Source organism: Manis pentadactyla, chromosome 3 (genome assembly GCF_030020395.1).
Source record: "Manis pentadactyla isolate mManPen7 chromosome 3, mManPen7.hap1, whole genome shotgun sequence".
NCBI classification, from domain to species: domain Eukaryota; kingdom Metazoa; phylum Chordata; class Mammalia; order Pholidota; family Manidae; genus Manis; species Manis pentadactyla.
Window position 1 is genome coordinate 100,965,452 of NC_080021.1, and position 25,888 is coordinate 100,991,339.

The 25,888-nt window shown below is 37.0% G+C and overlaps 1 protein-coding gene across 13 annotated transcripts in view; it reads left to right on the top strand.

Moving 5' to 3' along the window:
• Positions 1 to 25,888, top strand: part of PRPF18 (pre-mRNA processing factor 18) — a 78,031-nt gene that overhangs the window by 16,109 nt on the left and 36,034 nt on the right. For 11 of the 13 annotated variants that reach the window (XM_036908072.2, XM_057498218.1, XM_057498216.1 and 8 more), the window contains exons 2-10: positions 2,054 to 2,131; positions 2,242 to 2,268; positions 4,807 to 4,911; positions 6,667 to 6,780; positions 8,582 to 8,728; positions 9,385 to 9,453; positions 11,423 to 11,563; positions 11,687 to 11,758; positions 21,989 to 22,144. In XM_036908072.2, the coding sequence (XP_036763967.1) occupies positions 2,054 to 2,131; positions 2,242 to 2,268; positions 4,807 to 4,911; positions 6,667 to 6,780; positions 8,582 to 8,728; positions 9,385 to 9,453; positions 11,423 to 11,563; positions 11,687 to 11,758; positions 21,989 to 22,144 (909 nt within the window). Of the gene's footprint in view, positions 1 to 2,053; positions 2,132 to 2,241; positions 2,269 to 3,988; positions 4,176 to 4,806; positions 4,912 to 6,666; positions 6,781 to 8,581; positions 8,729 to 9,384; positions 9,454 to 11,422; positions 11,564 to 11,686; positions 11,759 to 21,988; positions 22,145 to 25,888 lie in introns of all 13 variants that reach the window. The other 2 variants (XM_057498227.1, XM_036908074.2) reach the window with 2 other exon arrangements.

Here is a 25,888-nt window from a genome sequence, read left to right on the forward strand (position 1 = left end):
TTTTCTTCCTTTTAGTTAGGGTCTTTTCCTCTTAAAGAGGATCCTTTAACATTTCTTATAAGGCTGGTTTAGTGGTGGTGAACATTTTTAACATTTATCTGTGAAGCTGTTTATTGTCCCTTTTATTTTGAATGATAACTTTCTGGGTAGCATATTCTTGGTTGGAGGTTTTTCTCTTTCAGCATTTTGATTATATCATGTCACTCCCTTCTTTCCTATAGAGTTTCTGCTGAAAAAGCAGCTGATTGCCTTATGGGGTTTCCCTTGTAGGTAACTCACTGCTTTCTCTCATTTTTTTTAAGATTCTCTCTGAAATCTTTGATCTTTGACATATTCATTATGATGTGTCTTGGTGTGGACCTCCTTGGATTTATCGTGTTTGAGGAGCTGTCTGCTTCCTGAACTTAGATGTCTCTTTCCTTCCCTAGGTTAAGGGTGTTTTCAGCTATTATTTTTTCAAGTGATTTCTCTACTCTTTTTCTCTCTCTCTTGTTCTTCTGAGGCTCCTATAATGCAAATGTTTGGACATTTGATATTGTCCCAGAGTTCCCTTAACTTATCCTCATTTCTTCTTCCTCTTTTTTCTTTTTACTGTGCAGCTTGAGTGCTTTCTTATCACTCTGTCTTCCAAATCGCTGATCTGTTGTTCTGCGTTCTCTAATCTACTGTTGATTCCCTTTAGTGTTTTTTTTTTTCATTTTATTTATTGTATTCTCCATCTCCAATTGGTTCTGTTTTATGTTTCTGTTTCTTTGTAAAGGTTCTAACTGAGTTCCACTCTTCCTTCAACTTTGGCTAGCATCTTTATAATCATTAAATTGAACTCTTCATCCAATAGATTGCTTAATTCTGTTTCATGTAGGTTTTTTCCTGAAGTTTTGTTATGTTCTTTTGTTTTGAGCACATTCTCCTGTTCCTCATTTTGGTTGGCTTTCTGTGCTTGATTCTGTGAATTAGTAGAAAAGGCTACCACTCCCAGGCTTGAAGGATTGACTGTGTAGGAATGATAGACTGGGTGTGCCTGGAGGTTTTGGCTGGTTGACTAAAAGCATAGTGAGCATGAGATGGGGGTGTCCTTGTGTCAGGGCTTTCAAGATGTGGTTGGAGGGGGGAACAGTTAGAAGGCCTGATCGGAAAGGCTCCTGAGTGAATACTGATGGATTCCATTCTGGTGAGGATGAAGTATGTTCAGGTGCACTCTTCAAGGATGAGCAGCAACCAGTGTTGTGTCCACAGTACAGCTGCAAGTGCAGGCCTGACCTCCAGGGAGGTCCTTCCTCTGCATCTACTGGCTCCGCACCCATGAGCAGCAGTGACTTAGGAACTCTCAGCAGACTGTATTGACCGGCTCCACTCCTGTGGTGTAACCCAAGGTTCAGGTGCTGTCCATAGCAAAGTCTGCCTCCACACTTACTGGGTCAGCTCCCATGGTGCATTGCTGGTGGGAGTGCACTCTTCAGGGGTCAGGCATGACTGGCTCCATGCCCTTGGGGAAGCTCCAGTCCAAATGCACCCTCCCAGCTGTCCTCTGGGTGTGGGCTAGGAAGACCAAGTCTAGACCAAGTCTGAAATTGGGATGTGTGTCCCAACCATCCTTCTGGTGTCATTATCAATGTGGAGAAGGAACGCAAATGATTGTATTTGCCAGACCTCCAATTAAGAAAATTCTGGCTGCTCCCTCACCAAATGACTGGTGCTTCAGTTCCAAATACCAGGGTTTTTCACAGTCTAGGTACACTTTAAAGTGTGGCCTTTTATTTTTCCCTATGCCCCAGGGCTGGGAATTATGGTTCCTCAGCTGGCTGATTGTTGCACTGGGGGTGACGTTCTCTCCATTACTGTGTCTTTGTTTCTCCTGCCACTTTTTATGTGATCTTTCTATCACTTGTGCAGAAGGTGTTCCCTTAGTCCCCAGTTTTTCTTCAAGATGATGACCTCCTCTGTGTGTAGGTGTAGATTCAGTGTAGAGGTGAATTCAAGCTGTCTCTACACTGCCATCTTCCCATATATCACCAAGGACATATTACATTGTTAACATTTCTTTCTTCAACAGGAAAATAAAAAATATTTCAAACGTAGTGAACTTGCAAAAAAAGAAGAGGAAGCATATTTTGAAAGATGTGGTTACAAGGTATGAATGCCTTTTTATGTTAAATTGTATGTTTCTGAGTTTAAATTTATATAGTTGTTAAAGTGACAAAATTATTGATCTCTGTTCAATTTATTAATGTTATACATTAGCCTATAAGTGAGAAGCCATCTGGAGAGGTATGAGTTTTGTTTTTATTTTTTTTTCTTCTTTTTTTAAATCTTGAATTCAGGAAATACATGCATGACTTGTGGCTTGGAATGATTTGGCTTTTTGTGGACAGCATGAAGTGGCTTGAGATCAAAGCTTGAATTTTTTTTCTTTAATTAATTCCTGGATCTGATTCTGCTTCGTTTTCATCTCTGCCACCACTCCTCTCCCCACCTCTCCCAATAAAAGTCTATTTTTAAAGGGTTCAAAGCAGTTACTCATTCAACAGCAGTGGTATTTTCCCTGCTTTTTCCTGAATATTTTAAGACATTGTGTTCATGTTTGCATTGTTAATAATTCCTTTGGCCGTCAATACCTCTGCCTAAGATATAGTGACATACAACATTTATATGCTTTTGTGTAATAAGGTATTACATTTCAAACACTCCTTAGTTTGCTGGATAGAAAATAAAATCTTGAAATATTTGTTAGAAACAAATGAGTTGTCTGGAAGACTACATTTTAGAAGCGTGGCTGAAAAGTACCTTTGAGATTACCTAGTTGAATAATATATTAGGGTTTTTATTGGGAGGGGTTAAAGATTAAGAGGTGAAGTTGAAATTATTTTAAAAGAAGACTATATCTAGTTCAATAATTTTTAAACAAAGTTTAGTGGTGCTATTTAAGTACTTTTACCAAATCATAAATTTGAAATCAACTTTTTGCTTGTGGAAACATCAGTAGGATGCTCTTGTGCATGTAATGGGGAAAGTTCTGGAAATTTATCTGGCATAATATTTCTAGAAGGAAGCATGAGGAATGCAAATGATACGTATATGTATTTGCTTTTATTTTGTAGTGTTGGGAGAGGGCAGGTGTTACAAATGTAGGTATATTTCTGATAAGTTTCTAAAATATGTAAGTTTATATTTGTATTTTGACGTTTTCCTTAAAAATACTGATTTCATTTGCTTCTAGTTTAGGAAATTACAATATGTTTTATGTACTAACCATTGAATAAATGTTCAGAAAGAAGAATTCTCATCTTTTGCTTGCCCAACATTGTCTAACTCACACTTGTTCTTGGAATAAGAATCACTTAACCATGGTTTAGTCTGCTGCCTTATAGCTTTCCCAGATCCCTAAATTTGAACCTTTTCAACTTTTTGATAAGGTAGGAAAATAATGTAAAAGTGACAGTGTTTCTTTGTTTAGATTGTTCAGTTATTTGGCAGTACTTCTTTGCCTTATGTAAAGGAAGCACTGAAGCAAAATAATTACTGTAAAGAAATTGCATGTAAGGGTGAGTCCCGCTGAAAAAATGTCTTAGATTATTTCCTTAAAGCTATCAACTGCCATTCTATAGTTAAAAATGCTTTTCATCCTGAGATTTTTTTTTTTTTAAGGAATAACTTTTTATGGTTAGAAAGCACAGGGTTTTATTTCTAAAACATTTTTAATTTTTGCCTCTCAGAAGTAATGAAAATAGAGCATGTACTTTGTTCTTTTATAAAAAACTAGTTACCATTTTGTAAAGTTCGATGTTCATTTGGCTTATGAAAATGTGAAGTTTTGTTTCTTACCTCAATTTTCTATTAGCACTGTTAACACTGATAACATAACTGTTAACCATAAACTGTAGAATCATAAATTCTGTGATTTTAACCATTAGCCTTTCTTAGTTGAATGTGCATTTTTCCTTAATATTGATCTTCTTTTGTGTTTTTTGATCTTCTTTTGGCATTTTAGATTTGTCTTATGGCCAGATGGGAAACCATGTTTCAATATCTTTTGACAGACTACACAGTGGGGCTTATAAATTGCTGAACTCAATTTTCCTAAACTGATTTGGGCAGCAGACTCAAGACAGTATTTGAAGAGATTTTTTTTCCTGCAGTTTCATTTGAACAAGAATGACTACTCTTTTCTTTGTGTGGTATGAGTAGAGAGGTGTTACTTTTCATTATTTTCCCCAAGGCTCAGCTCATAGTCAGTTGTGGGCAAGTTCTAGATAGCACTGGGAATTTTTCTACATGTTTAGCAGTGATTCTGTGCACTTTTAATACCTTTCAAAAAGGAGGGTAGGAAAAAGCTGGAGTTTAAGGCGTCAGAGATTTCTATTGGAAAACAATTCTTTGGTCTTCATTTTAAATCCAGAGCAAGGATCAAATAGCCCTGTAAGTTGATTATTCTTGAAGAGGAGAAGCAAGTTGATTATTTTTCAGAAAAAAGTAAAATTCCTTAGAATCTAAGAAGAAAATGAGTCTAAATTTTAGGCCTGTTAAGTTTTTGATTTTCGAAACCATTATACTTAAGCCACTGTTTATAGCAAGAACGTTGTCACTTACGTGCATGCTTTCTAATTGTGGTGTTTCTGAAATGGGTATTTTCGATTAGCTTCCAAAAGCCTGTATGTTTATTATGAGTTCTTTCCTCAGAGGAACATTTAGAAAGCCTTCAATACTTAAAACATGCTTCATTTCTATGAATAGCTAATGCATAGAATGAGAAATATTAACTATTATATTTTAAAAGTTTAATTTCATTTCTTTTGGCCATTACTGTAGATACAGCCAAAAGAGGAGGACCAGGAACCGTTAACATCATCGAATCCAGTATTGGAACTTGAACTGGCAGAAGAAAAGTTACCCATGACTCTTTCTAGGCAAGAAGTAAGTTTATATATGAGTATTTCGTGAAAAAAAGAAAAATCTTCATAAGATTTGCATTTACTTACACTTCTTTTCATTAAGTTTTATGTCATTATTTCCCATACAAGATGACTTATTGAACTAAATTACTCTGTAGCCAGCCAGTTTTAAATTAATTTCTGCTTTTCTGGATGCTGCCTTAAACATTAAAATAATATATCCTTCTAAACTTTGAAAAACACGTTCTAAGTATAATTGAGTGGATATATTCAAAATAATTATGAATTAAAATACATACCATTTTGTAATGTTCTCTTAATATGTTTTTCTAGGTAAATATAGAGAGATCTGTATAATTATTTATGACTGTGTAATTTCCCGTACTAATTTTAAACAGTTATTCTTTTTAAAACCAGTTCTTTATTTATGGTCATTTAGATTGCTTCAGTATTTCTCTGTTATAAATGAGACTAAGATGAACATCCTTATATAGCCATCATTGTATGCATAGTTAAGATTATTTCCTTTGGAAAATTTTCTGGAAGCATGATTTCTAGGGTCTGTGGACTAAAGACTATGTACATTTCTAAGACTTTGGTACATAGTCCCAGTGGGCTCTAAAGACCTGTTATTCCAGTATATACTCTCTCCCAAAGTGTTTGCCCATACTTTCCTTAAAAAAACAAAAATAGCAATATTTTAAGATGCTAATGTGATATAAAGAATCAGACTACACAGAAAGGCATAAACCAAAAATGAATTTTGAACAAAAAGAAACTTTCAGGGGAAAGGATGGCTGACTAGAAACTATCATGTGAAAATTACACGAAAGAGTTTTGAATGCTTAGCCTGAAGATAATATTAGACTTAAAAAAAATCCATTGGCAACAGCTCTGATTTTGAAAAAAAAATTGAGGATTCTTTGTGATCTCATGTAGAACTAAGATAATGGGTAGAAGTTTGAGATACAAAACATACCTATCCAAAAATGTAATGTGCCTTTTCATAAGAGATGTGATTCCTGTCATTTGTAAGACAGGGACCTCACAAAGATGTTTTTGAGATCGTTTCTACATTGATGTGAGATAGCACTAAATGATTTCATAAGTCGCTTTTTCATACCAAGCTTCAGTTAACCCAGTAGGAGCTCTGCCAGTCTTTTCTAAGTGTAATACTGTTTATGTTCCCAGATAAAGTTCTTGGTTGTTTTGAAATTTGGAGTAACCTTTATTTTCAATTAACAGTTTTTGTTTCTTTTAATGAAATAGAACATGTATACAAAGACTGTATAGAACATGCCTGTGCAATATAATGGGTAAGGACAAAACAGCTACCCATAGAATGATCACCCGTCAGTAAATTATTATCAGTCCCTCAAAAGCCCTTCTCTAATCATAACTCATTACTCTTCTGAGGGATAAGTTTTTGGTTTTGATGTATTATTGTGATAGTAATTCTTGGCTATTGCCATTGAGTTATCAGCTGACTCCAGACTTTATTTTACTTGGCTTCTCTGTGTAAATGTTATCACTTCTATCTTAATGTTTTTTTGTGTGTAGTCTACTACAAAGATCCTGAAACAAAGGACCCAAACTGTTAGAGTTATTTAAGATGTGATAATAACTTAGTATATCTGTTCATGGAAAATTAAAAAAAACAAAAAACAACTTTTCACATGTACATTTCAAAACAAGTGTTTTGCCACCTAAAATAGGAATGAACTATTACCAACAACATGAGGAATTATTATTGTCTTTTGATATGTTTTTTTAATAGGTTATCCGAAGATTGAGAGAAAGAGGAGAACCAATCAGACTATTTGGGGAAACTGATTATGATGCCTTTCAACGTTTAAGAAAAATAGAGATTCTCACACCAGAAGTTAACAAGGTAAGATCCGAGAACAAAGCTTGAATTATCACTCTACCATGTAAACTAGAATAGTGTGGAGTTTGAAGGAATTTGCCTAATTGCATTATTTTACACAAAAATGGAAAAATAAAGTCAGATTACTGTTGCTGAATGTAAGTTTTCTTTAATTTTTTTACAAAAGCACGTATCTTAAGCATATAGTTCAGTGCATTTTGACAAGTTCATATGAATGTGTAACCACTATATCCTTATAAAGAAACAGAACATTTTCACTATACACTAAAGTTCCCCAGTGCCTTATCTTAGCCAGTCCCAATATTGCTCCTCCTCTACTCCTGGACAACCATCTTGTTTAATTCTATCACCATGGGTTGATTTTTGCTTGCTTTAGTATTTCATATGGCTGGAGTCTGGTTTCTTCTGCTCAACATAGTATTTTTTAAAGTGATCCAAGTTATTGCAGAGATCACTAGTTTGTACTTTTCATTGCTGATTAACTTGATTGTATGAATATTCCACAATTTGTTTTCAGTTTTGTGCTATTAAGAATAAAACTATGCACATGTTACACAACTCTTTTTTGGACCTAGGTTATTTCAGTTGGGTAAATATGTCTGTCTCTTGGTAAATACCTAGAAGCGCAATTGCTGAATAGTTAATAAATGTTTGCTTTTTAAGAAATGCTAAATATTTCCAAATGTTATCAGCATTTGTTACTGTTTTAAATTTTAACCATTCTCGTGTATGGATGGTGGTACCTCAGTGTGGTTCTAGTCTCAGTTTCCTGATGACAAAAGATTAAGAGCATCTTTTCATAGACTTATTGGCCATATCTTTCTTTGTGCAGTGTGTATTAAATTTTTTGTCCATGTCTTAATTGGGTTGTTTGTCTTTTTATTTGAACTATAGGTGTTCTTCATATGTTCTGGATACAATTCCTCAGTCAGATGCTTAGTCAGATGAGTTCCTTATGTATTCTGGATATCAGTCCTTATCAGACACACACTCTGCAAATATTTTCTCCTATTCCATGGGTTGTCTTTCACTCTATTCATAATATTTTTGACACACAGTTTTTAATTTTGATGAAGTCCAAGTTGCCTGTTTTTTCTTCTGTTGTCTGTACTTCTGGAATTGTATCCACAAAATAATTGCCAAATACAGTATTATGGAGCCTTTTCTCTAAGTATTCTTCTAAGAGTTTTATAGTTTTAACTCTTACATTTAGGTCTTTGATCATTGTGAGTTAATTTTTGCATATGGTATAAGGTAGGGGTCCAGCTTTAAAGCTTCCATTTTTTTCAGATGGTCGCAAGTTGGATGTGAATGGAATGTGGAAGTTTCTGATATGTTAGAAATGTAGTAAAAGCCTAGGATATAGATGAGACACTGAGTTTTATTCTCCTGATATTTTTGAGTGTTTAGAAGTTCAAAGTAGTTGCAATGAGGTTGGACATTTTAACTGGGAAAAATGGTTTGGGGACTCTAGTGGAGGTCTGGTCCCTCTCACTAGGCCTCATTAGAAAAATTACAGCACTTACGAATATTGTTAAGGTTGATAATGCATGTATGTTTTATTTTTCTGATCAGACTAGCTATTGTGCATTCATTTAAAAAAATTTGAAAATATTCATAAGAATTTGAACAGTGATGACAGCTGTATAATAAATTGAAATCTTATTTGAGTCTCTAGTTTAACTGAGCTTGTAACTCCTGGTGGGGTAAAAAAAAGAATTGTACTTATTTTTAGACAAAAACCAGTCAAAAGTAACACTTCAGTGAAATTTCATCCAAAGTGTAATTTTTTACCTTTTCTCAGGGATTGAGGAATGATCTGAAAGCAGCTTTGGATAAGATTGATCAGCAGTACCTCAATGAACTTGTAGGTGGTCAAGAACCCGGAGAGGAAGACACACAGAATGATTTGAAAGTTCATGAAGAAAACACCACAATTGAAGAGTTAGAGGTAATCTCTATACCTACCTTGTTTTATCCCCCATCACACCTTTCATTCCCTAGAGCAGACAGACGGTTGAGTTCATCAGATTGTCAACTCAGAGCACACTGTCATCTATGGTCATTACAAAGGCCCTTCTTTTATTTCATGTTTTTATTTACTCACTCCTGTTGTTCTTACTCTCCATTCACATTCCCCTGCCTCCTGCCTTCAAGAGTAATCACTCCAGTATGTTCACTGTATATCTTTTTATTCGTTGGTCTTTTAAAACCAGTAGTGTTTATATGTTTATGATATACATAATTGATACTGTATTGTGAATGTGAAGTTCTTCATGCTGTTTTTTACTTTCTTTTTTCCACTTACAACTGTTTATGAGATCCATATTTGATGCCTTAATACATCTAAACCTAAAAAGAAACCTCATATCTGTTAGCATTCACTCTTGTTCTGTTCTTTTGATTCATAAAAGATAACATGCTCTTTATATTAAATGGCAGATCAGTGTTTTTGTTTTTTTTTTAACTTATCTACAGATTCCACCAGGTTTTTAAATAGAAATTGGACAGTGTATGTAATAAGGAACCGAGCTTAGACTGGTGTTGATAACATATATATTCAGTTGTTGCTGTTTACTAATGAACAGAATCATTGTTTTTCTTAAGGCATTGGGAGAGTCTTTAGGAAAAGGGGATGATCATAAAGACATGGACATCATTACCAAATTCCTTAAGGTATGTACTCTTTGCTAGGAAAGAAGGACATTTTGATTGGTTAAGAACTGTTCTTATATTTTTGGAGTATTTAAAGGTTAAAGTCTGGGAGGGGAAATCCTCAGTAAAAAACATGTCTTGCATGTACACTGCTTATGATACTGCTGTGCACTTGGGTATAGAAGTTAATCAAAGAAATGTATATTTACTTTACTTGTGGCACTTCTTTAAAACTGACTTAAAACGCAGAAAAGAATCACAGCATTGGAATGACCAATTAAGTTTTTATAAAACGCTGTAAGGAGGAGTGCAGTGAGGGGAGGAATTCCTGAAGCTTTTATGAGAAGTGATGGATGAAGCAAGAAAAGGAAAGAAGTGGGAAGACATTGGCAGTGAAAAGAGCAAACACGTCAGGAACCCTTCAGAGACTACATTTTGTCATTTCTACAGAGAGCTGTTTATTTGTTCTTTGATTAACTAAATTCCATCTTTTTTCTCAGCGTTTCTCTCTTTACTGGTTTAGGTAGAGTGTGCAAATATCATTTTCATTTTAGCATTTATTCACAAACTATTTGTGTTCAGGCTAAGAGATTTAAATGGAAGAATTTTTTCTATTTTATTTAGAGTTTAATTACAGTATATTAGTCACCAAGGTTCTCAAGCTTTTAAAGACATACCATGGAATTACGCAGGACATGGGAACTAATATGAATTAGAATTTCCTCTTGGAGTAACAGCCTCTCTTTATACAGGATATGCATACATAATGCACTAGGGGAGTACATCCTTTTTAGCCTTCACTGTTTGCTGCATCCTAGAAAGGGTTCTCTTTGTGCAGTTAAACCCAAGAGGCACTAGGATAGTTTTCCAGGGAATGGGCCGTAGTTGCCTTTATTTCCTTTTTTCCTTCCTTCTTTTTTAGTCAGGTGCTTTAGTGGGAATGTTTAATTGAATTGTGATCTCTACCACAAAAGTGGAAACCTCAAATACAGGCATGCCTGGTTTTGTTGCGCTTTACTTTATTATGCTTTGCACATACTGTGTGTGTGTGTGTGTCACAAATTAAAGGTTGGTGGCAACCCTGTGTCAAACAAGTCTATCAGTGCTGTTTTTCAGCAGTATTTGCTCATTTCATGTCTCTCTGTCATACTTTGGTAATTCTCACAAAATTTCCATTTTTATTCTGGTGATCTGTGATCAGTGATTATGACTCACTGAAAGCCCAGATAATAGTTAGCATTGTTTTAGCAGTAAAGTATTTTTAAATTATGTCAGTTGCTTTTTTAGACACAATGGTATTGCACACTTACTAGACTATAGTATAGTGTAAACATACATGCACTGAGAAGCCAAAAATTAATTTGACTCACTTTATTGTGATAATCTGGAACTGAACCTGTGGTGTCCTGAGGTGTGCCTGTACTATAGCATACTTGGAAGATCGATTAAATATCACAGCACATATAGTATTATGGCTGATAAATCTAGGTGGGTTGAACTTTATGTAGAGTAAAAAGATTTTTTCTATCAGTTATCCATGAAATTTGATAGTTCTTTTTAGGGAAAAATGGATTATCTATGAGCTAGGGGTGTGTGTGTGTGTGTGTGTATCTATATTTATAGATACATATATTTCTGTATTTATATAGATATAGAAAATGGTGTGTATGTGTGTGTATAGAATATGTATAATACATATTATATATAATACATAGATAATATATACATGCATACATATAATACTATATATGTAATTTATTATATATAGAGAAAATAGGGAAGTTTGTGACTTGCCAGAGGTACTATTTGAAAACATTGATGACAAAATAAGCAGAAATAGTTCATTAATTAAATATTAGTCGATGATATTTTAATCAGTCAAGAAATTTGTGCTGAGCGCAACAGTACACTGTTTTGTGTGTTAAGAACTTTCAGACTTACTGAACCACTGGGGGGCATTGTAGTCTAAATTTACCCCATCTTTCAACAGTTTCTTCTTGGTGTTTGGGCTAAAGAATTGAATGGCAGAGAAGATTATGTGAAACGCAGCGTGCAGGGTAAACTGAACAGTGCCACTCAAAAACAGACTGAGTCCTATCTCAGACCCCTTTTCAGAAAGCTCCGGAAAAGGGTGAGGTTCCTCAAAAAATGCTTTTATTAACTGATTTTTAAAAAACAGAATATATGAAGTTAGAATAAATGCAGTCTGTAACTACACAACAACTTCCAAAATGAGTTATGCTTTTTTTCACAGAATCTTCCTGCTGATATTAAAGAATCCATAACAGATATTATTAAATTCATGTTGCAGAGAGAATATGTCAAGGTAGGTTACCGTGCTACGCATAAAAATTTTGGTTATGAGCATATATCTAAGTTGTGTGCATAATACATTCAGTGTGGGAGTATTTTACATAGGCCTAAGGATAAATGGCAATGAAGTAGTAATGAAAAAACCCTTTTATTTTCTAATGTATTGTCAGCTTTATTGTTAGACATGGATAATAGACTTTGAGACTATGCCTTTTTTTAAGTCATTTTTAAGGTATATCTAAAAATCCTTCAGAGCAAGGACTGGGTATAGGGAATGCTTATTTCATGAATGGGATTGAATTTCAAAGGTTGTTGATTATGGCTTAGAACAAGTTTTCCCATAGAAAAAGTGTTGTGTAGACTAGTTTCCCAGGCCTTCTGAAAGCCTACTTAATCCATAATATAGCTGAACTATTGTACTAATGGTACAATGAAATTTAACCACCCTTTGTACTTATTCCTGTAGAAAATGTTCCAAGGGAGGCTGCCATACTTCACTTCACCCACTTCAGTACTGTGACAGCAGACCCTTAGAGAAGACTTTCCCTTGCTCCCGTGTCTAAACTGAATGGGCTCTGGGAGGGGGTGGCAGAGGGAAAGACTCTGGGGTCTAAATGCTCCTGGGGTAGAGGTAGGAAGGCGAAAGTGGAAGGTTGCCTATTGGTTGAAGGAGCAAGAAGAGAAGGACCTGCTGCACCCATGGTGATGGGCAGTGTGCCGCTGCTGTGCGTTGTGCACTGTGTGTGGGCAGGAGGCATCTGGTGGCTGTGCTTCCCAGAGAGGAGATATAGAGAATTTCAGTGCAACGGTCCCAGGGATGATTCCAGTGCAGTAGATGGGGCCCTACCTCAAGAGGGGGAATGATGTTGCTTATTCCTTTGCTCTGAGTCTCTGCACTCATATGAAGGGACTGCTGGCATCCTGGGTGACTAGATGGTCTGATGCATGAGGCTAAAGGAGTGATTTTACACTCCCTCTGTATCAGAAGCAGTTTTATCAAAGAAATGCTTTAGGTTTTGGCTATAAATTTTATTCATGCATAGTTTAAGTTGCACAATGTTTACTGAGGGTGATTGCACTGGAATGGGTAATGAGGTCACTAACTACAAAAAGTTCCAGTTGCCTACTAGAGAGGATGCCTTTCCTCTTGGTACTCTTCTCTTCTCATATATGAGAATCAGGTGACAGTTTCTTTCTCTCTCTTCCTCTTATATAAACTACAGAAAGAACCAGGAAACTAGCTGTTAGGACAGTTTTCTTTGGAAATTTGGGGAAACTAATTATTGGAAATTTTATCCATTTATATCCAGTGTTAAAATGTACACATATGAGAATCAGTGGTAAAAAAGTCTGTATGCCTTTTTAAAAAAATTAAGGTATCATTGGTATACAATCTTAGGAAGATTTCACATGAGCAACATTGTGGTTTAAACATTCACCCATATTATCAAGTCCTCCCCCCACCCTATTGCAATTTCTGTCCATCAGCATAGTAAGATGTTATAGAATCATTACTTGTCTTCTCTGTGCTGTACTGCCTTGCCAGTGACAGACCTCTGTTGTGAGTGCTAATTGTAGTGCCCCTTAAATCCCCTTCTCCCTCCCTCCTGATCCACTCTCCTTACCCTTGTCCCTTTGGTAACTGTTAGACCCTTCTTGGAGTCGGTGAGTCTGAGTCTGCTACTGTTTTGTTCCTTCAGTTTTACTTTGATGTTATACTCCAAAAATGAGTGAAATCATTTGGTATTTGTCTTTCTCCACCTGGCTTGTTTCATTGAGCATAATACTATACTGTCTAGCTCCATCCATGTTGTTGCAAATGGTAGGATTTGTTTTCTTCTTATGGCTGAATAATACTCCATTGTACACATGTACCACATCTTCTTTATCCATTCATCTACTGATGGACACTTAGGTTGCTTCCATTTCTTGGCTGTTGTAAGTAGTGCTGTGATAAACAGGGGTGCATATGTCTTTTTAAAAAAATTTTGATATTATTAATATAAAATTGCTTGAACAACATTATCGTTACTTGACTTCCCCTATTATCAAGTCCCCCCCCACATACCCTATTACAGTCACTGTCCATCAGTGTAGTAAGATGCTATAGAATCATTACTTGTCTTCTCTCCATATACTGCCTTTCCCGTGTCCCCCCCCCGCTACATTATGTGTGCTAATTGTAATGTCCCTTTTTCCTCCTTATCCCTCCCTTCCCACCCATCCTCCCCAGTCCCTTTCCCTTTGGTAACTGTTAGTCCATTCTTGGGTTCTGTGAGTCTGCTGCTGTTTTGTTCCTTCAGTTTTTTCTTTGTTCTTATACTCCACAGATTAGTGAAATCATTTGATACTTGTCTTTCTCCGCCTGGCTTATTTCACTGAATAATGCCCTCTAGTTCCATCCATGTTGTTGCAAATGGTAGGATTTGTTTTCTTGTTATGGCTGAGTAATATTCCATTGTGCATATGTACCACATCTTCTTTATCCATTCATCTACTGATGGACATTTAGGTTGCTTCCATGTCTTGGCTATTGTAAATAGTGCTGTGACAAACATAGGGGTGCATATATCTTTCTCAAACTGGGCTCCTGCATTCTTAGGGTAAATTCCTAGGAGTGGAATTCCTGGGTCAAATGGTATTTCTATTTTGAGTTTTTTGAGGAACCTCCATACTGCTTTCCACAATGGTCGAACTAGTTTACATTCCCACCAGCAGTGTAGGAGGGTTCCCTTTTCTCCACAACCTCACCAACATTTGTTGTTTGTCATTTGGTTGTTGGCCATCCTAACTGGTGTGAGGTGATATCTCATTGTGGTTTTAATTTGCATTTCTCTGATGATTAGCGATGTGGAGCATCTTTTCATGTGTCTGTTAGCCATCTGAATTTCTTCTTTGGAGAAGTGTCTGTTCAGCTCCTCTGCCCATTTTTTAATTGGCTTATTTGCTTTTTGTTTGTTGAGGTGCATGAGCTCTTTGTATAATTTGGATGTCAACCCCTTACTGGATATGTCATTTATGAATATATTCTCCCATACTGTAGAAAGTCTTTTTTGTTCAACTGATGGTGTCCTTTGCTGTACAGAAGCTTTTTAGTTTGACATAGTCCCATTTGTTCATTTTTGTTTTTGTTTCCCTTGCCTGGGAGATACGTTCATGAAGAAGTTGCTCATGTTTATGTCCAAGAGATTTTTGCCTATATTTTTTTCTAAGAGTTTTATGGTTTCATGACTTATATTCAGGTCTTTGATCCATTTTGAGTTTACTTTTGTGTATGGGGTTAGACAATAATCCAGTTTCATTCTCTTACCTGTAGCTGTCCAGTTTTGCCAACACCAGTTGTTGAAGAGGCTGTCATTTCTCCATTGTATATGCATGGCTCCTTTATTGTATATGAATTGGCCATATATGTGTGGGTTTTTATCTAGACTCTCTGTTTTATTCCATTGAGCTATGGGTCTGTTCTTGTGCCAGTATCAAACTGTCTTGATTACTGTGGCTTTATAGTAGATCTTGAAGTTGGGAAACGTAATCCCCCCTGCTTTTATTCTTCCTTCTGTGGATTGCTTTGGCTAGTCGGGTTCTTTTGTGGTTCCATATGAATTTTAGAACTATTTGTCCTAGTGTTTTGAAGAATGTTGTTGGTGTTTTGATAGGGACTGAATTAAATCTATAGATTGCTTTAGGCAGGCTGGCCATTTTGATGATATTAATTCTATCTATGAGCATAGGATGTATTTCCATTTATTGGTGTCTTTTTAAATTTCTCTTATGAGTGTCTTGTAGTTTTCAGGATATAGGTCTTTTTGCTTCCTTGGTTAGGTTTATTCCTAGGTATTTTATTCTTCCTGATGCAATTGTAAATGGAATTGTTTTTCTGATTTCCCTTTCTACTAGTTCATTGTTAGTATACAGGAATGCAGCAGAATTCTGTGTATTAATTTTGTATCCTGCAACTTTGCTGAATTCAGATATTAGTTCTAGTAGTTTTGGAGTGGATTCCTTAGGGTTTTTTTATATGTACAGTATCATGTCATCTGCAAATAGTAACAGTTTAACTTGTTCCTTGCCCATCTGGATGCCTTTTCTTTCTACGTGTTATCATTTTGCCGTGGCTAGGACCTCTTTTACTATGTTGAATAAAACTGGTGAGAGAGTGGGCATTCTTGTCTTGTTCCCGATCTTAGTGGAAAAGCTTTCAGCTCTTTGCTGTGAAATATGATGCTGGCTGTGGGTTTGTCATATATGGCCTTTGTTATGTTGATGTACTTGCCCTCTATACCCATTTTTTTGAGAGTTCCTATCATGAACGAATGTTGAATTTTGTCCAATGCTTTTTCAGCATCTATGGAGATGATCATATGATATTTGTCCTTCTTTTTGTTGATATACTGTATGATATTGATGGGTATTCTAATATTGTACCATCATTGCATCCATGGAACAAATCCCACTTGATAATGATGGACATTCTTTTTGATGTATTTTTGAATTTGGTTTGCTAATATTTTGTTGAGTGTTTTTTCATTTATGTTCATCAGGGATATTGGTTTGTAATTTTCTTTTCTGTGGTGTCTTTGCCTGGTTTCGGTATTAGATGATGCTGGCATCATAGAATGAGTTTGGGAGTATTCCCTCCTCTTCTACTTTTTGGAAGACTTTAAGGAGGATGGTTATTAGGTCTTCTCTAAATGTTTGATAAAATTCAGCTGTGAAGCTATCTGGTCTAGGAGTTTTGTTCTTAGGTAAATTTTTGGATTACCAATTCAATTTCATTGCTGGTAATTGATCTGTTCATATTGTCTGTTTCTTCTTGGGTCAGTCTTGGAAGGTTGTATTTTTGTAGAAAGTTGTCTATTTCTTCTAAGTTATCCATTTTGTTAGCATATAATTTTTCATAGTATTATCTAATAATTCTTTGTGTTTCTGTGTTGTCTGTAGTGATTTTTCCTTTCCCATTTCTGATTCTGTTTATGTGTGTAGAATCTCTTTTTTTCTTTATAAGTCTGGCTAGGGGTTTATCTATTTTGTTTATTTTCTTGAAGAACCAGCTCCTGCTTTCACTGATTTTTTCTATTATTTTATTCTTCTCAATTTTATTTATTTCCACTTTAATCTTTATTATGGCCCTCTTTTCTACTGACTTAGGGCCTCATTTCTTCTTCCTTTTCTACTTTCATTAATTGTGTGTTTAGATTGTTCATTTGGGATTGTTCTTCTTTCCTGAGGTAGGCCTGTATTGCAGTATATTTCCCTCTTAGCACAGCCTTGGCTGCGTCCTACAGATTTTTGCGGTGTTGAATTATTGTTGTCATTTGTCTCCGTATATTGCTTGAGCTCTGTTTTTATTTGGTCATTGATCCATTGGTTATTTAGGAGCATATTATTAAGCCTCCATGTGTTTGTGGGCCTTTTCAGTTTCTTTGTGTAATTTATTTCTAGTTTCATACCTTTGTGATCTGAGAAGCTGGTTGGTACAATTTCAATCTTTTTGAATTTACTGAGGTTCTTTTTGTGGCCTAGTATATGATCTATTCTTGCAAATGTTCCATGTGCACTTGAGAAGAATGTGTATCCTGTTGCTTTTGGATGGAGTGTTCTGTAGATGGCTGTTAGGTCCATCTGTTCTAATATGTTGTTCAGTGCATCTGTCTCTTTACTTATTTTCTGTCTGGTTGATCTGTCCTTTGGAGTGAGTGGTGTGTTGAAGTCTCCTAAAATGAATGCATTGCATTCCATTTTTCCCTTTAATTCTGTTAGTATTTGTTTCACATATGTAGGTGATCCTGTGTTGGTTGCATAGATATTTAAATAGTTATATCCTCTGATTGGACTGACCCCTTTATCATTATGTAATGTCTTTCTTTGTCTCTTGTTACTTTCTTTGATTTAAAGTCTATTTTGTCTGATACAAGTACTGCAACTCCCGCTTTTTTCTCCCTATTAGTTATATGAAATATCTTTTTCCATCCCTTTACTTTCAGTCTGTGTATGTTTTTGGGTTTGAAATGAGTCTCTTATAGGCAGCATATAGATGGATCTTGTTTTTTTGTCCATTCAGTGACTCTATATCTTTTGATTGGCACATTCAGACCATTTACAGTAAGGGTGATTATGGATATGTATGTACTTATTGCCATTGCAGCCTTTAGATTCGTGGTTACCCAAGGTTCAAGGGTAATTCCCTTACTATCTAACAGTTTAATTTAACTTACTTTGTATGCTATTACAAACACAAAAGATTTTCTGTTGTTTTATTCTTCTCAATTTTATTTATTTCTCCTTTAATCTTTATTATGTCCCTTCTTCTACTTACTTTTGTCCTCATTTGTTCTTTCTTTTCTAGTTTCATTAACTGTGTGTGTAGATTGTTCATTTGGGAGGTACAGAAAAATATTCAAAGATTCTTTTTTACCTCCTTTTTCTTCCTCCTCCATTCTTTGTATGTTATGAATCATATTCTGTACTCTTTGTCTATCCTTTGGGTGACATCTATTTAGCCTTAGGAATACTTCCATCTATAGGAGTCCCTCCAAAATGCACTGTAGAGGTGGTTTGTGGGAGGTAAATTCTCTCAGCTTTTGCTTATCTGAAAATTGTTTAATCCCTCCTTCATATTTAAATGTAACCTTGCCAGGTAGAGTATTCTTGGTTCAAGGCCCTTCAGCTTCATTGCATTAATTATGTCATGCCACTCCCTACTGGCCTGTAAGGTTTCTGTTGAGAAGTCTGATGATAGCCTGATGGGTTTTCCTTTGTGGGTGATCTTTTTCTTTCTCTAGCTGCTTTTAAAAGTCTGTCTTTATCCTTGATCTTTGCCATTTTAATTATTATGTGTCTTGCTGTCTTCCTTGGGTCCCTTGTGTTGGGAGAGCTGTGCACCTCCATGGCCTAAGAGACTATTTCCTTCCCCAGATTGGGGAAGTTTTCAGCAATTACCTCCTCAATGACACTTTCTATCCCTTTTTCTCTCCTTTCTTCTTCTGGTACCCCTATAATGTAAATATTGTTCTGTTTGGATTGGTCACACAGTTCTCTCAATATTCTTTCATTTTTAGAGATTCTTTTTTTCTCTCTGTGCCTCACCTTCTTTGTATTCCTCTTCTCTAATTTCTATTCCATTTAATATCTCTTCTACTACATCTAATCTGCTTTTAAATTCCTTCATTGTATGTTTCATTTCAAATATGGAATTTCTTAATGATTGAATCTGTCTTAAATTCGTTCCTGAGTTCTTGAAAATTTTTCTGTACCTCCATAAGAATGTTTATGATTTTTATTTTGAAGTCTCTTTGAGGAAGATTGGTGAGTTCAGTTTCATTTGGCCCTTTTTCTGGGGTTTGTGAGATTTTGGTCTAAACTATGTTATTTTGTCATTTCATGTTTCTGTGTGGTGCCCTCTAGTGCTCAGAAGCTCCAGTCACTGGAACTGCTTAGCCCCTAGAGTGAGGTTGGGGGGTCATAGGGGAGCAGAGCTGTTGCCTGGTGGGAGGAAAATCTGTTTCCTGATTCCCATCTGTGGTGCCTGTCTCCAGTATCAGAGGCAGTGGGCCAAGCACACAGGTGTAAGCCTCTGTGCTTTGTGTCTATAGCTGTTGTAGGCAGGGCCTCCCTCTGACTGGCCTGACACCAGTACTGTCACTGCCGGTTTGCGAGCTGGTGCCGTCAGGCCGGGAGGAAGGCTTGGCAGGCTGGGGTCCCCAGAGCCAAGTAGCCCACCAGGGGGATGGAGCGCCTGAAGCTCCTCAAAGTTCCCAGTCTGCTGGGCAGAGCGCGCCCAGACAACCTTGTCCCCCTATCTCTTCACCTGCGCAAACCCTGTCCCTTCAGCAGTCCTCTTGCTGCTAGGAAGCCTCTCAGACCACCTGCCTTTCCCTTGTCCCATAGCCGCCGGGTGTGGATCCTGTCTTCCACAAATGGCTGAAATCTGTCTCTCAAGCACTTTGCCTGTCCCAGCTCCCCATCCTCCAGAGCACCACACAATCTAGGTTTCTGCTTGCAAAGCAGATCTCCAGGGCTAGGTGTTCAGCAGTCCCAGGCTTCCACCCCCTCCCCGCTCTGTTTCTCTTCCTCCCGCTGGTGAGCTGGGGTGGGGGAAGGGCTTGGGTCCTGCCAGGTCAAGGCTTTGGTACCTTACCGTGTTTTGTGAGGTCTGCTCTGTTCGTGAGGTCTGTATGCAGTCTGGTTCAGCCTTCTTTCCTGTTGCTGTTTTAGGGTTAGTTGCATTAACTATATTTTCGCACTATCCGTGGTTTTGGGGGGAGTTCTCAGTCTCATCTCTCATGCCGCCATCTTGAATCTACTTCTGCTCTATTTTTGTACAAAATTTTTTGTTGTTTCATTTTTTTTTTAGTGATACCTATGTTGTAATAACTTGTGTAGGCAGCACCCTCTAGTGTCAAGAAGCTCTACTCTCTGTAGCTTCTTTGCACCTGGAGCAATGGCAGGGGTTGCAGGTGAGCGGCACTGGCACCTGCTAGGAGGAAAGCAGCTCTTTCCTGCTTCCCTGCTGTAGCGCCTGCCTCCACTGCCAGGTCCAGTGGGCCTAGCGGGTGGGGAGGAGCCTCTGTCTTACACCCCTGTAGGTGCCATAGGTGGGGTCGTCCTTTGGCTGGCCTGACGCAATGACTGGGGCAGCAGGTGTGCAGACTGGTGCTTGCCAGGAGGAAGGAGCGACAGGCTGCATAAAGCAGTCGGGGTCCTAGGGGCTGCATTGCCAGCCAGGGGGATGGATCTTGTGAAGCTCCTGAGAGTTCCCAACCTGCTGGGTTGAGCATGCCGGGAAGGTTTTGTCCACCTGCCCTTTCTTCTGAGCAGCGAGCTCTGTCTAATCTTTGCCACTCTAGCACCCCTGTTGCTATTGGGAAGTGCCTGACTTTCTTTTGTTCTGGAGGGGCTGTTGTGCATACCTGTTCTTCAAAAGCAACTGGAATTTCATTCTCTCTGAGTGTTCTGTTTGTCTTTGCTTTCCAATCCCACTGATCTCCAGAGTACCATATAATGTGGGTTCCTGCTCCTGGAGCATATCTCCATGGTTGGGTGTTTAGCAGTCCTGGGCTTCTACTCTCTCCCCACTCCGTTTCTCTTCCTCTTGCCTGTGAACTGGGGTGGGGGGATGGCTTGGGTCCTCCTGGCTCATGGCTTTGCTACTTTACCCTTTTCTGTAAGGTCTTCTTTTTTCCCCAGATATAGGCAGTCTGTTCTGCAGTCTTTGTGTCACTCTTTTAGGATTAGTTGTATTTGCTGTATTTTCATGTTATTTGTTGTTTTGGGAGGAGTTTTCTGCCTCATTTCTCATGCTGCCATCTTTTTCCTGTCCAGCTGTGTGCCCTTTTCAAATTAAGTTCTATAAACTCCAGCAGAGGAAATTCAAATTCATCTTCAGGGTGGAAGTGATCTTCCATCTATCCTATGATATCCATGGTTTTTCCAATCAGTTCTACATATCAGTTACATAGACGTTTGATTTTTAACAGTAAAGTCTCTGCAACCCTGCTGTGTAAGCTTCTATGAAACCCTCAGGGCCTTTTAGAATTGAAGTGCTTTCTATTTTATTTTCGCCCCTTTTTTCCCTCTCATAACCAGGGTTGATTTAGAAAAAGAGCCGTTTGTCTGCATTGGTTTCTGTTTTTATATTTTGTAGTTTTTATTTTAAGGTTCTTGGCAGGTGGGAAGTTTAGAGGGGCCAAAGTGAAATGATCTCTCGACTCAAGGGCCAATATTTAATCTTTGTGTATACTTCTGCTGTGGACCCTGTGTCATAGTCCCAGTGCACAGAGCCCACTGGGTTCAGAGTTTGCCCTGCTGCACAGGGAGTGGATATTGTTTCAGGTTCATTATAAAAAACTCATTCGCCTCTTGCTTCTACATGACCACCTAAGGCGAAGATGAGGTCTGAAGGAGACCCAAACTAGAATTTGTCAGTGTATCAAATTACCTGCCTGTTAATTCCATATGTGAATTGTATTAATTTCCAGTGTACAAAGGCTGCAAGGAAATGTGTATCTTTTTATTCACAGGGATTAGCTTTGGTTTCTGTTTTTCCATGGGCATTTGTGGTCCTGGGCAGGGCCGTCAGTCACCCCATATTTAATTTCTTTTATTTGAATAACAGGAATGGTAGTATTTTCAACATACCCAAACAATGGGTGAAAATTGTGTCATAAAGGGCTGTGTGATACTTTACAAATTGGACTGATGCAATAGTTTTGCTTTTCTGATCTTTTCTTATACTTTCTTTTAGGCTAATGATGCATATCTTCAGATGGCCATTGGAAATGCCCCTTGGCCCATTGGTGTCACTATGGTTGGTATCCATGCCAGAACTGGTAGGGAAAAGATTTTTTCCAAGCATGTTGCACATGTTTTGAATGATGAAACACAGCGGAAATATATTCAGGTAAGTAGTTGGGAGGGAAAGAAATTGCTCTGTTAGGTTAACCTACTCCAATCCCCAAATTAAATTTTGAGAGCTGGAGAATTATAGCAAACAGGTCAGAGCTTCATAGGATGCAAGTCTACTCTTTATTAATATTTGTATTTAAGATACCGTCACTGAATAAGATAAAAAGCTTTTAGGTTTCATATATGATGCAAGACAGGGAGAAGCATTGTGCTTTAATTACTTAGTACTGAAATAAAACTATTGTGGTTTGTTTTAGGAGTTCACTGTAGCATGACAAATTTAGAGTACTTTGCAGTAAATCCCGTTTTGTTGCTTTCAAGGTAGATTTAACATCTGTTTAGCTGAAAAGGTATGAATAGTCAAAATTTGGCTTTAATGAATCTAGTTATCTTTAGTATACAACACTTCTCTTTACAAATAGGTCTAAAGCACTTACAATTTATTTTCTTAAAGTTATATGTGCCTCACATAAACTTGTTTGTACTCTTGTTGGGTTAAACTTTTCCTCTTGGTGGAAGAAAAGTCAACTGTAATCTAGCTTTTGCCAAATTTCAAAAATCTCAGGTTGTGTTTGTATAATGGCTTTTGCCAAATGTTAATTCTAAAGCTTTAGATGATATTCTGGGAGTTTACCTATAATGTAAAATTCACAACGTACTTTCAGATATTGTGCCAGAGAACAGCCATTACATATTCATTAATTATCTTTTTATTTGTAGTTCAGTTAAGGTTACTTTGTCAGTCTTTATGCCTTATTCATGTATATTAGCATTTTAAAATATGATTTCAACCTGACCCCTAATATGAACTGTAGAATTTATAGAGTTCAAATAAACTTGAGGAAATTGAAAGACATTGCCATTTATTTAATAACCACCACTGACTGACTGTTTTGAAGGCAAAAGGCTTTCATTTTGAAAAAAAAGTTGTTTAGCTTTAACAATAGAAAATAGTTTTCCAGTGGTTACATTTGCTCATTGTGTTCAGCTGTGCCATGGTCAAAGCCATAGTGTGTATAAAAGTTCATATAATTACATAAATGTAAAGACAGCACTTCTTTTTTGAACAATGACATGATTTCCACCTCCCCCAAAACTGATTTTCTTGTAAAAAATATACCTAGTATTTATTTTTAAAGATTTCTGATTTATTTTGGATGCTATGTCATGACCTGTTGTTCTTCCTTTTTAACTATTCCCTTCCCATTTAAAATAACTATTTTCCCAAGGTGATTAGGGAAAATTGGTGAACTTACTAAATCTGAACTTTTGGAAGGTGTTTGATCTAAATTCAGTAATATTCTTGGGAACAGCTATAAGTATAATAAGTCAGGTGGACTCATAGCTTGTTGAATGAAGGAAGCCATGGAGTACACTGAATAATGGATCCATGTCTATTTGACTGGATGCTAGTGACATGTCCTGGGGTCCTTAGTGAACCTAGTGACCTCAGCACTGTCTAGTTCAACTTTTTAATAACACATTTGGGTGCCTATATTGAGAGGTCTGTTGATCATATTTACAGACAACAAGAAACGGAAGGGATGATGGAGGTGTGTGTTAAGGTGGAAAAGAATTTCTTAGCAGACCGAAGTAAAGGGCAGATGCTAAAAATATATTTGCAAGGATGACCTTCAAGAAATGATCTAATAACTCAGGTGCTTGAGCATGCAGTCTGAGCAATGCATCTGGAAAAGTATTAGGAAGCTGAGTGGAACTTTAAGTGCGATAAAATTAGTGGTATGATGTAGCCACGGGAAAGTGTAACCATAGCTTGTGATGCATCATTAGACATGCTGCTTTAGTGTAGGCTTCACAAGGTAAGAACCTTGGTGTGGCTTAACCCAACAACAGTAAATAAATGCTTTAGATCTATTTGTGAAGGTGTTTTTCTTTCTCATGTTGTATCTCTAGAGCCTAGAGTGGTACCTGACTCTGGTAGGCTGTCAATAAATATTTGCCGATTGAATGAATGCTCTAGACAAGGGATGTGAAGGCTTGCTCTTTTTCTAGTCCTTGAGAAAGGAGACTGTGGTGGGGATCCAAGCAAGAGAGCTGTAGGTAACAGAAGAGCTTTCTGGGCGAGGAGGGATGAAACTTGTCCTATCTGGTTAAGGACCAGTTAAGGTGTAGGAGAGAATCACATTTCTAATCAATGTAAGGAAAATAATTTTTCTTTTTTTAGAACATTTTATTTTGAAATGAAGACATATAAGAGGTTGCAAAAATAGAACAAAGAAGCTTTTTAACAGGCAGAATTGCCCCAAGGTAAAAGTTGGGCCACTTTAGAAGTAAAGGGGGAGATCCCTACTCCTTGATATTTATAAGAATGGTGTTGCCTTTTCTGGTCTTTAGGCTTCTCAGGTTCTTTTCTGCCATTTTTCCTAGAGGCCATTGCTTCAGCCTAAGGTTGCAGACTCAAGCCCATGGCAGTCTGGTAACATGTGAGCTGAGTGTTAGGAAACACCTGGCCCTCTGTCTGTCTTATTTTCCTACTTTTCATATAGGCACAACTGGAAGCAGTATTTCCTTTTGCCTCAGCTGTGCAGTAAGAACTGTGTGGGCAGTGCGAACACTGTGCCGAAGTGCCAGCTGATGCTGGGCTTCTTACTGCTGCTGCACATCATTGCAGGACCATGGTTCCAGTGTGGTACATGCATCTTTTTTTTTTTTTTTTAAGGAGATGCCAAAAATCTTAAATTTTTAAAAAGGAAAAGTATATGCTCCTATTTTAAAAATATTGACACCAATTAAAAACATTGTGTAAAGGCCAAACAAAATGCCAGTTTTTGATTTGCATCTTAAACCCCTCATGGGTACTAATAAGCTCAAAGCCACCCCTGTCTTGCGAGTTTTATGAAATTCTTGATTTAGTTAACTGAGCAATTTACTAAGCTGTCTTGACTATCCCTCCTGTTACTTGATTTTTAGGTGAAGTTGGTTTAAATTATCTTAAAAAGGGAATATTTAAATATATTATGCAAAGTTTAAGTCAGGGTTGACAGACTTTTTTTGTAAAGGATCAGGTAGTAAATATTTTTGGCTCTGTACTTACTTGTCTCTGTTGCACCTATTCAATCTTGCATTTGTAGTGCGAAAGCAGTCAGTGGCTGTGTTCTAATAAAACTCCGTTTTTGAAAGAGGCTGCTGGCCTGTGGGCCATAGTTGGTTGACCCCTGGTAAATATACAAACCTAAACCTTTCTACATTAAGATATTTGCTGAGGAAGTAATTGTGAAAGTCATTTAATAGGGTAATTATTTTTAATTTGAAATAAAATTGAATCTCAGCAATGTAGTGTTTAAGTGTACTAATCCTGATTGTACAGCTAAACGATTATTGATACATGTAATAATTCATAAGACGTAAAACAAGATACCATTTCTAGCAATATCCCAGAAGTTTCTTTCATGCCTTTTCCCAGCTTAAATCTTCCTCCCTTCAAAAGTAACCACTATTCTGACTTGTGTCATTATTGGTTGATTTTGCCTGCTTTCAGACATCATTTAAATGCAGTCTTGCAATATGTGGAATTATTGTTTCTTTCATTTAGAAATACTCATGAAAAATAGTGTTTAATGAAATATGGTAGAAAACAGTGCAAGGGGCTATTTCACTGTAACATGATTTCATCTTTGGGTTTTATACAAAACTATAGAATTTAAACTATGAAAGTTGTTTGAAGTGTTCTTTATCACAAAAAAAATTAAACATATCACTAGGAGAGTTTTCTTACCAT